A 12,364-nucleotide genomic window follows, 5' to 3' on the forward strand; every position below is an offset into this window, starting at 1 on the left:
ACAGATCAGATAAATGTGGGTGGTGAGTACCCCTGCTCCTTCCATTTCCGCACAGATCAGATAAATGTGGGTGGTGAGTACCCCTGCTCCTTCCATTTCCGCACAGATCAGATAAATGTGGGTGGTGAGTACCCCTGCTCCTTTTATTACATGTTTTATCAAAAACAAGATTGACATGTTTGCTGTGCCTGTAATTGCTTTACATTACTTCTTATAGTCTAATATTGTCTAGGTAAAATGTGGATTCCAAATCCCGTTACTTACACAGTAACCGTTGTAACCGATGAATGTCAAATACTTCTCGCAAATGACATGCAAATAAAATCTATAATTTTCCAATATTAATATACTAACAGCAACATACTGTATGTGTAATTGCAAGTCACTATGGGCCTGATCCATTACGGATCGCATCTGCGATTGCAATAGCGATTACATGCCCAGTCTCACTGCGATTGTATGCTAATCCATTGCGATCACTATGCAGCCGCAGCACAACATAAGGATGCCTACTTTACCTTACACACAGCCGTAATCTGTAGCAAGACTTTGAAACCATTGGTAACATGATATCTTGTACCATCGCAGCCTCACGCACACTTGCACAAGCTCTGACCTTACTCAGGAATTGCTAACCTCATTGCACGCTATGAGTACTCAAGCAGCGTAAGGCATCGCAGTAGATAATTTATGCTCACCCATGCAACGGCATTCAAATGCACTGGTACGTCTGCATTTCGCCACCTCCCCCAAACGGTACTTCCTGTCAATCACTCTGCAATGGGTCTGCATAGCCAATGTGATCTCAGTCCTGATCTCTGCAGCCAGTTCGCGCACTCACACTGCGATGCATACGCATGTGCAGAATGCAACAATTGGCCGATTGCTTGTGTAATCGCAGTTGCGATCAGTAGTGAATCAGGCCCTATGCTCACTATGTATTTGTAATATATTAATTTTTTGGTATTCATAAGATATTCTTGCTAGAAATAAATCCTACTGTTTGTGTCAAATGGGTTTATTGATTTTTAATGGGTTTATTTTTTGCTTTATTAACAATATCATATTTTAGTACTTTAACATAATAATGAGTTTGATTAAAATAAACTGACTTTTGTTCATACATCATCCCTTTACTTGCTTCCAATTATGTAGCATAAAGATTAATTTACAAAGTGCATCTTTTCGCTTTAATGAAATAGCTCAAATACGTAGGTGATACATACTTATGTTATATATAGTTCACCATTCCCTACTTGCAACTGCAAATGCTTAAAAGTATAGATATAGAGCAGTCAAAATAATAAAAATGGCAGAGATTTTCAGCATCATTGCAAAAGATGTTTCTGCTGTTTGAATTTGAAGAACTCTGGTCTTTGTTGGCTTTATAATACGTTTCCATTGAGTCAAGATGGCCTCTCTGGCACCAATCCACTTGCCTGGCCCTGTAAGTCGATACTGGTAAGGTGTACAGGGTCCAAATAACACCTGGAAGCCCAAACGTGGATCTGAAATGAATAATTGTACTAGATTTGGTTTCACACCAGCAAGTGTGGCCAGTTCATCCATATAATCCACATAGTCCACTTGTACAGTATGACGCTGGCTCGCCACATAGCTTAAAGGAAAGGAAAGAAAGGAAACATTTAGGATTACTTGTGACATATATTGTGATTTCTAATTGCTTGATGAATGTGATAGCCAGTAGCACATGTGAAGTCCATTTTTGAGCGACCTGTTGTGGGGCTAATCGGCCACTGTGCATATTAAGATGCACGGTCACACATCGGATGTACGATTGGAGATAGCACCAGTCCTATGGAGGAACAGATGCAAGGAGGGGGCATGGCTAAATGATGCAAATTGCGCCATTTAGCCTGTCCCCTTCTTGCGGACCCCATGAAATCTCCCCATCCTGCCAGCTTCACTAGGAAGTGAGCAGTAGGGATGGCCATCAGTGGTGTTACCATTGATGGCAAAATAGCAAGTATCAGTCGATGGTTACAAACTAGTCAAAGGATGACCATCAATGTTTTCACCAACCGATGGCCATCCCTGTTTTTTACTGACTGGGTCAATCAGAACATGGGGGCAGGGCTTCACGGGTGCCAGGAGGTGGAGCTATGCTCTGTGTCCCCGCACTTGGTAAAAAATTTGGTTATGCTTAGACATCAATGGAGGGAGACCATCTGATTCTCCCCCATCAATGGAAAAAGCATTTGACATCGGCCATAAATAATCGATGATTATGAATCATCAATGGACGATGGCCATCCCTAGCGGGCAGGATGCGGGAGATCAGCCTATACTTCCGGGGATGCGGGGGGGCTACCCGAAAAAATAGTATAGTGTGCCTGACACATGACTGGGGTGACAGCTATCTCCTCTGCAAGTTGTCATCCAATCTAGATGGGAACAAAATGTAGATAACAGTGAACCTTGAGGGTGGGTGAGACCAGTAACTACAGTATCAGAAAGCTGCTTCCGCAAGTTCACTTAATACATGTAAAAATGATTGATGATTTTTTTTTTATTGGCAGCTGCTGCTTCTGAAGGTTTGTTTTGCTTTCACTGGCTTAACGCAATTATATTTTATAAAAGGTTGAGGACTTTTGGTTATTTATCAACCTCACTAAATATACTGTACATCTATATCTAGCAAATGTTTTCCCCTGTACTAAGCATTTAATTATTATTTAAGTGCTTGTTCACATAGTCACGGGGAGAATAGTAAGAAATGCATGAAGATGAATGTGCCTTTTAGTGAAGCATTTTTAATATGCTTTAGATGAGTTGTGTTTTTAGTATTGCAGTCCTGGCAACACATCTTAATCCATGGGAACTTCAGTTGTTCTAGCATTTGAAATGTTGGGTAATACAACTGATTCTTATTGTTAATTACATTTCATGCAATCAAAAGGAATAAATAGATAGATATATGTGAAGTTAATTTAGTAACTTAAAAATAGAATATACAGTTTTTTTTATAAACAATGTAAACACTTTATCTTAGAAGAAATAGTCTCAATAATAAAGCAAATACATTTGTAAATATAAAGTAATTTATCATGGTGAGATTTCTTTTTTTGGAATATAAGTAATACATGTCCAAGTTTGCCTTAAAAAACTTGTTTATTTAAATATATACTTTAGAGATTTTATTACAACATGCTGACACTTCATGACCATCGCCATGTATGAATATATCAGCACTGATGTTTGGGGTAACACTGATATACAAATGTAGTTGTGTCACTGCAATCCATATACAAAGAAGTTTTATGAACAAGATCTGGATGACATACCGATTTTCCATTTTCTGCTTCTTCTGTACTATATCTATAACCATGCTTTGTTGGTCGGGCAGTTTGACCAAACCTATATAAGTAAAACAGATGATTGGTTATTATGAAGATTTATTGTAACACAATAATTATCTAACATTTGAAAATGTGAAAATGCATTATACAGTAAAATTAGAGAAGTACGGGTCCGGTTCTCAGAGAACCGATAACAACCAGATTTATGGTTACTGAGTCAGAGTACGGAATCACTATGGGGTACCCAGTTGAACCGAGTCCCGGGTCGGATCTTCCACCGGTTCATAAGTCGGATTTGAAAACCAAACTTGGGTTTTGGATTGCGTGCTAACCGGTCAAAATGACATAATTTTAGCTGTTTTTTTATTTTGATAAAATACAGATCCAAAACCAAAACACACGAGGGTGGTTTTTCAAAACCAAAACACGAAGATGACGTGGGTAGGCGCACATCAACTAGTATAATTAGAGATGAGCGGGTCAGGTTCTCCGAGAACCGAACACCCTAGACTCGGCAAACATCATCCTCCCGCTGTCTGATTCTCGCGGGTTTTGGATTCTATAAAGGTCCCGGTGATCCACACCATTTTCACTCTGGCTGTGGAGAGTGTACATAAATAGATGTGCTGTGTCACTGTTCTCCTATCAATCAAGGGGCTCTGTTCTTCTCTGTTGTTCAAGGGCACAGTGTTGTCGGGCTGGGGCTGCAGTACATAAAGTGTACTGCAACCCCAGTACGCTTCTGTGTCACTGTTGTCCAGTCAATCAAGGGGCTAGGGCTGCAGTTCATAAAGAGGTGCTGTGTCGTCCAGGGGTCTTCTGTCAAACCAGGGATGCTCTTCCCCAGTGTAAAAAAACCCCAACATTTTAAATTAATAATTATCATTCCACAAAAAAAACCCAAAAAACAATATTTTTTTTCTCGTGTGTGCTAGCTATGCTATTATTGTTCGGTAACACTGCCGGCCAGACCACAGTCTATCATCCACGTATTTGTGAATCTGCAGGTGCTCCAACTGCACTCTGCAGGGGTGCTTTGTTGCCCATAAAGGGGTGTTGTGTTGTTCATCAAGGGGTTGCTGCCTCGTCCAGGGGTGCTCTTCTCCAGTGTAAAAATTTTTTTTATTCTGCTGGTGGTCCATCTGCACTCCACAGGGGTGCTTTGTTGTCCATAAAGGGGTGCTGTGTTGTTCATAAAGAGGCTGCTGCCTCGTCCAGTGGTGCTCTTCCCCAGTGTAAAAAAATTAAAAGTTAAAGAAAATTAGCATTCCACAAAAAATAAAAATAAATCTTTTTTTCAGGACTTTTTTTGTGTGTGCTAGCTACGCTATTATTGTTTGGTGACACTGCCGGCCAGACCGCAGTTTATCATCCCCGTATTGTGACACTATAAGTCATAGTGCAGTGTGTTATTCTTATTCATAAAAAAATATTGTGACACTAAGTGGTAGCGCAGTGTGTTATTCTTTTCTTATTCATAAAAAATATTGTGACACTGTAGGTCATTGATACCACAGTGTAATATGTAAAATTGGTACAAATTGATGTGTGTGCTGTACCCCACTTCATTTGTGTTTGTTGATATGGAGAATGATCAATTGAGAGGAGAGCTTGAGAGGAGAGCAGGAACCAAATACTAGTGGTGGAGCTGCTGCCAGTGCCACCAGTCATGAAAATACTAGTCCGTCTACGTCATCTACATACAGGGCTTAAGTCAGGGCATCTAAAATCAAAGAACCAATCTTTTACATTGGTAAAGAAAAAAAAATCAAAAGTAAAAGTTATCTGCAGAAAGACAGAAAATTGGCAATATGCCTCTCACAACACGAAGTGGCAAGGAAAGGCTAAGGCCTTTATTTATGAATGGTGGTTCTGCCTCTTATGATGATATAAACCCTACTCCCTGTAAATGTTTAAAAAAAAAAAAATCGTTAAGGCACAGGAACCAACTGTGCGCTCAGAAATGTCACAAATCTCTGAGGAGAGTCTAAGTATGTCGGCGAGTGCCAGGTGTGAGCTTGACCTTTCCAAAACTGTACTCGAAGAGGAGCCTCCTTCCACCACTTGTGCATCCTCTGCAAATGTGGAGATGAGCAGTGCAAGTCAACATGCTAACATAAAAATTGAGGATGCTTCTGTCGAAGTGCACCAGGATGAGGAGGATATTTGTGTAGCTGATGCTAATGAGAATGCTGTTGATGAGGATGATGTTGAGGAGGATGTTGTTTGTGTAAATCAGGCCCCAGTGGAAACAGTTGTTGCCCATGATAAGGAAAAGCCCATTGTCATGCCTGGGCATAAAACAAAAAAATCCACTTTTTATTTTTGGAATAATTTCTACCCCATTCCGGAGAACAACTGTCAAGCCATCTGTACAAATTATCATGCCAGAGTAAGTAGAGGTAGGGACCATCTAGGAACCTCTTCCCTGTTACATCATCTACAGTGCATCCATCCAGCGTGTTTGCAAAATTCTGAAACACTAAAAAAGTAACAATAAGCAGTCCAGCATCAGCTAGCTCCCTTCTCTCTGCTAGATCCAAGCACCTGGCATCTTCACCACCACCACCTTTATCAACAATATCCTCAATCATGATCAGAACTAGTTTTGCATCCAATTTTATAAGACTATCTCAGTCCTCCCCTATCTTGGATTCCTCAGAAGAATCCTTGAGTGCTATGCCTGCTGCTGGGAGGGTATCTTCATCCCAGAAGGGGACAAAGAAGACTACTAGTAGTAGTTCAAAAAAACAATTGACTGTTAAACAATCCTTTGCAAGGGGGAGCAAGTATGACAGCAGTTACCCAGTTGCACAGCAGATCACTGACGCCATAACATCTATGATGGTATTAGATGTGCATCCAATATCCGCCATTAGTGCAGTGAGTTTTAGACAGTTAATTGAGGTCCTGTGTCCCTGCTACCAAATCCCATCTAGGTTCCACTTCACTAGAAAGCAATTCCCAGCCTGTGCAGGGACATTTAAAAAAAAGCTAAATTAGTGTCCTCCAAAATGCTGTTGTTCCCCACTTAACCACAGATATGTGGACAAGAGGAACAGGACAAATGTAAGATTACAGGTCTGTAACAGCCCACTGGGTGGGTGTATTGCCTTCAGTGCAACCAACATCAGCAGCAGTATCTAAGAAACAGCAGCTCATTCAAAAGCAGGCTACTCTGTGTATCACCAGTTTCACTAAGAGGCATACCACTGACAACCTCTTAGAAAAACTCAGGGAAGTCATTGCAAAATGGCTTATCCCCCTTGCACTCTCCACAGGATTTGTGATTTCTGACAATGCCACCAATATTGTGAGAGCATTACAGCAAGGTGAATTTCAACATGTCCCATGTTTCGCTCACACAATCAACTTGGTGGTGCAACATTTAAAAACAAATGACAGGGTTGTGCAGGAGATGCTCTCTGTGGCCTGCAAAATTTGTGGACATTTTTGCCATTTAGCAGGTGCATGTAGAAGATTGCAGCACCTGCAAGAAATGTTTAATTTTGCCCTGTCACCAGATGAAGCAAGAGGTAGTTAGAAGGTAGAACTCCACCCTTTATATGTTTCAGCGGATGGAGGAACAGCAAAAAGCCATCCAAAGTTACACAATGAACTATGACATGGGAAGAGGAGGGGGGAATGTACCTTACTCAAGCTCAGTGGAAAATGCTTTCCATGTTGTAAAAAGTGCTGAAACCCTTTGGAGTAGGCACCTATTAAGTGAGTTCAGACACTGCCAGCTTGAGTCAGGTAATTCCCATTATTAGACTGTTGGAAAAGCAGCTTGAAAAACTGAAGGAGGAGCTGAAATTAAGCAATTCTGCTAAGCATGTCAGACTTGTAGATCCAGTCCTTTATTCACTTTGCCAGGATCCAAAGTCGTCAGGATCTTACAATCGGATCAATACATTTTGGCGACCGTGCAGGATCCTATGTTTAAGTCATATGTTATGTCTTTCTTCCCACTGGACACAGATGTGAAGAGATGCAAAGAGCTGTTGGTAAGGAAACTGTCAGCTCAAGTGGCATGTGATTCAGCGATGGTTCCTCCTTCAGTTTCTCCAGCAAATGTGGCTGCCAGGAAAAAACAAAACTTTCCCAAAAAAAAGACCCACTGGTGATGCAAAGGAGTCAACACAACCAAATTTTGACATCTGGTTGGATCTAAAAGAATTGCCTACAAATAATGAGACCTCTACCGTGACTCCATCTGATACGGTCACCATTCAAAGAATGGTTTAGAACTATTTTAATGATAGTGTCCAAATAGGCATGTCAGACAGTCCATTTGACTACTGCCAGGAATAGGAGGGTATTTTTAGGTTCTTGCACAAACTGCTTTTGATTTATAGTGTGAGCAATCAGGTAGGAGGCTACTTCCTCAAAATATGGAAAATATGATGTTCATCAAAATGAACTACAGATTTCATGAGAGAGACCTTTACCACCAATTACATCCAAAAATTACAGAGGCACCTGAGGCAGTAATGGTGGATTTCAGCGTGGACGAATTAATATTGTGTGAAGATGCTGTACACACTGATGAGGGTGAGGAATCAGATGATGATGGCGACAACATCTTGCCTCTGTAAAGCCAGTTTGTGCACAGAAAGATCATTGCCAACAATTTCAGCTGCCCATTGGTAGCTTGTTTTGTGGGGGCCCAGACAAACCAATCGCTTCAGCCACAATTGGCAGTCCCTGTAGCTGAGGTGATTGGTTTGTTAAACTGTCCATGTCCTGTTCACTATATACAAGGGTTGGTGGAAGGGCCCAAGAACAATTCCACCTTGCACCTCTCTTCTCTGCATTATGTGCTGTTTGAGGCATTGCAGTCTGACATTTTTTAATTTTATAGTTTATTAAACTGCCATCCTGTCTGCCACTCTGTGCCATGTTAGAAGCTGAACTGCCACATGTTAGAGCCACCCACTGCTGTCATTTAGCTTATTCAGCCAGCTAGCACGATGCAACCTTTTGGCCTAACTGGATGAAATCAATATTGTGAGGTCGTCAAAATTGATTGGAAATGACTAGAAATAAATGTTATTGAGGGTAATAATACTGTAGGAACAAAAACACGCCCAAATTATGTGATTTCAGCTGTTTTTATGATTTTTTAGAAAAAATGCAGATCCAAAACCAACACCAAAATGAAAATACGCAAGGGTTGTTTTGTAAAACCAAATCCAGATCCAAAACCTTGAAGGAGATACAGATCCAAAACCAAAACATGGGGTTCGGCGCACATCCCTAAGTATAATTGCTCTGCTATACACATATTTTATAATATGCTAACAATGTACAAGATGTACTACTTCTGTGAAATGTATGGAGACAGTACAACAATTTATGAAAGGGAATACATATTTTACCTCAAGTGCAAACGTTTATACGGGGGAGTGCAGGTGCCAAAATGGCAGCACCTGTGAGAGTGGAAAAAATGTATCTTCTCACGTTTGGATGGAAATGTTACATTTAATAATAGGGGTGTTAAGCTGGCCACACACTAGATCAACTTACATCCAACCAGCCAACTAGTTGATTGGTTGGAACGAAAATCTGGTTAGGTATGAAAGCAAATGACAATCAGCAATTTTGTTTCCAAACGCCGGAAAATGGACAAAAACTGTTGTTTGAACAAATTGTTTAGATCAAACATGTAACAAACTTGTCTGAATGACCATTTTTATCTGTTTTCTGGCATTTAGGAGCAAATTGCTGATCATCAGTTACTCCCATACGTTACCAGATTTTCATTCCAACCAATCAACTAGTTGGATGAAAGTTGGTTTAGTGTGTGGCCAGCTTTAGTCTTAAAGTTGTAGTACAATGGACTGGAAGTGTTTTACATTTCCAGTCAGAACCAAAATCCTACAAACATACAGTAGGCGGAGACCAATGCTTTCCCCAAAACTAGGATGTAAGTGTGCATCTATGAATAGGCTAGCCAAATAAATAGACACATTTGTGTAGACAGTAAAGCTATGCACACTTGCCTTTTTTCACTCTTAAAAGTAACCTTTAGGGCCCTATATATCACAATCCGCATCTCAGATGTGGATGTGATGTGCTAAATTCTTCAGGATTCGCAATGTGATACTTGAATACATCACAAGGATGTATCAAATATTGCATGCAGGGACAAACCTTTTCTCTAGAAGTGCTCTGACAGTGTGATAAAAAGAATTTAGAATAAAATAAAAAATAACACCTGCACCCAGACCGGTGATTGGTCCTCTAGTGAGATCCTGTGGTACTCACTTCAACTGGTCTCCAGGATTGTGCTCTGTAACCCCAGTCAGCTGCTCTTACAGCACAGAGGAGGATCCTGGAGACCAGCTGACCTGAGTCCTAGAGGACCTCACCGAAGCACCGATCAATGGTCTGGGTGCAATTGTTATTTATTTATTCTATTCTAATTTGTTTTTGTGATCAGTGCTGCGATCTATCAGACATGCAGGCTGACTACAGGCACATACTGGGCCTATTCTCACAGGGACCCTGGTATTTATTCACAATTTACTTTGGTAAATTGGAAGCAGATCACATTCCTAGTATAAGTATGGGAAATTAAATCAGCTTACTAAAAATATGCAAATTAAAGGGCGGGGTAGTATTTTGCGAAAACTGCTCCAAAAGACCGTTAATATATGTATGTGATATTAAAATAATGTGAAAACCCTTTTTCACATTGTTTTTGGGAAAAATTAGATTGATACTGTAAATAGGGCCCTTAGTGAATTATGTTTTAACACTCCATTACACAGTGACTTTTGGAGAGTAAGACATTCAGAAACATGCTATATACTAACTATTTTGGAATGTATAGTATATATAGCATTTTCAATGAGTATAATAGATATAGTATATTCAGGTATACTACTGGCCAGTAAACAGTTAACAGTGTATTGTGAATATTATACATGGCTTGAAGAATTATTTAATTAGGAACTTGTAATTTGTGTAATAGACCCCAAATACTTGTATGATTTATAAAGGAAAACGGAGGCCTGGTCGTCCTATTTGACCTATTGACAATAATTTAATTTCACTGCCACTAATAAATATGTAAGCTCATTTGTTTTAGGGAAAATGGAAGCATAATTTAATTTCATGGAAACAGGAAGTCTGGTTGTGGCATGGTGTTGGCTCATTCTTGCCCCCCGACATTACCCTCTTTATAATTGTAATGGGACATGTTGGCATGATGGTTGTAGACAGGTCAAATTAAACTTACAATACACTTTTATACTCTTCAAATTAATTTCTTGCATATCAATATTAACACTCAGACAATATTTATGGCAAAATGTACTAAATGGCGGGTTCTAAACCCCGACAGTTTGGTGGCGGTTTGACGGCGAGTTCTAAACCCCGGGGGTTTTGTGGCGGTTTCTAAATGACAGCCCTGTTCTATTCTAAAATTTGTTTTGTCTGCGGTTTTACAGTGGTTTTGGCCTTAGTAAATCTGTTACTATATTGCAGTGATAATGTTTTTATCTTTCATATGTGAGAGACATTTACCATTCATGTGACACCATACGTCGTGCCAACAGGAGAAGCAAATTTCTAAAGGAAGTGATTGCCATTTATTTGCCTTTTTGCTTTGCCAGTATTAAATTATTGTGCATTATATGTATTGAAATTAGCGCCCTATATTAGAAATACCTTGGATTTAGGACCTCATTCAGACCTGCTTGCTGGATGCTTTCGCTCGCTTGATGCTTATGCAAATTTGGGAAGGCAGACGATCGATGGGAAGGCATTAGCACGCCCACTATGTCTTGGCATGCAATCGCATTGTGTATGCAGACCACAACTAGCTTGTCTTAAGACACCCACTTGCACACGTCATCTCCAGGAAGTGTATTCAACCACTGGTACCATCGGATGCGATCGCATCGCTTGTGGCTGACCATACCCTACCGTAAGCACTGCGAGCACTTCAGTGTAAAATCCAGCCAGGTGACGTGTACTATGACGGTGTCTCTAAATTATGCACACCTCTGAAATGGCCTTAAGATGCTCATGCACGCCTGCGTTCGCACCTCCACAGCCCCTGTCACTACCCACAAATGGCTTCTCCTGTCACTCACTTTGCTGGGACGTCTTTGCGCAGTGAGTGAACAGTTCCCGATCTTTCACACTGGTACACGCACTGCGATGCGTACGCATGCGCACAATGCAAAAATAATCTGGCTACGAGTGAACACATCCTAGCGAGCGGGTCTGAATCAGGTACTTAGTTCCTAGATACTCTCATCAAAAGAACTGAAGTATGCCCTTTCTGGTCTGCTTACTATAAAAGTCATTGCTAACTTCTGTGTATTATTCTGACAATCATTTGTATTAACTCTACATGCTTACTGTATATAGCAATGTATAATAGTAGTGGTGGGCCCAGCTCCTTCTCTGCTGGGCACAACAATACTAATATACATTACAGCGGGCAGTGCTACCTGCCCTATGTGCTCCGTCCCCTTCCATGTCTCTCGCATTGTCTGCAGGGACTGGGAGAGACGTCATGACATCTCTCCACAGTCCAGTCCCACAGTGCCCTGTGCACAGCAGCCTTTCAGTCAGCAGCAGAAGAGGTGGCACTGTGACTGACTGTCTGACAGCCTGAGAGATAGAGCGGTAGCAGTGCAGCACTGTCAGACTGAGAGATAGAGCGGTAGCAGTGCAGCACTGCCCTGCTCTGTTATCAACTGGGGATAAGTGCTGCAGCAGCCTGCATATGTTATTAATGAAAAAAATGATGATGATCATGATGATGATAATGAGAAATGATGAGGAGGAAGAGGAATGAGGAGAAGAAATGAAGGTGAGGAGGGGCTCTACTTTGGTGTAATGTGCATAAGGGGCTCTACTGTGGTGTAATATGTATTGGCAGTGGCGTCACAAGGGGGGTGCAGGCTGAACCCGGGTGTCACCCTCCGAGGGCTGACACCAAGGTGCAGACACACCCTCAGTGACTGTAGCATTAAGTGCAGCACTTAGCTCCTTACACAGTGAGGAAGCCGGCACTGCACACA

The 12,364-nt window shown here is 41.0% G+C and overlaps 1 protein-coding gene across 4 annotated transcripts in view; it reads right to left on the reverse strand.

Moving 5' to 3' along the window:
- Positions 1–1,020: 1,020 nt before the first annotated feature.
- The window catches only part of LOC148512077 (flavin-containing monooxygenase 5-like), a 195,037-nt gene continuing 183,693 nt past the window's right edge, over positions 1,021–12,364 (reverse strand). For all 4 annotated transcript variants that reach the window (XM_088482221.1, XM_088482222.1, XM_088482219.1 and 1 more), the window contains 2 exons: positions 3,306–3,378; positions 1,021–1,618 (listed from right to left, as the gene is read on the reverse strand). In XM_088482221.1, coding sequence (XP_088338347.1) covers positions 1,273–1,618; positions 3,306–3,378 — 419 coding nt within the window. In that variant the 3' untranslated portion in view covers positions 1,021–1,272. The remainder of the gene's footprint in view (positions 1,619–3,305; positions 3,379–12,364) is intronic.

The sequence above is a fragment of the Taudactylus pleione genome, unplaced genomic scaffold, assembly GCF_031769625.1.
Source record: "Taudactylus pleione unplaced genomic scaffold, aTauple2 ptg000283l, whole genome shotgun sequence".
In the NCBI taxonomy this organism is placed as follows: Eukaryota; Metazoa; Chordata; class Amphibia; order Anura; family Myobatrachidae; genus Taudactylus; species Taudactylus pleione.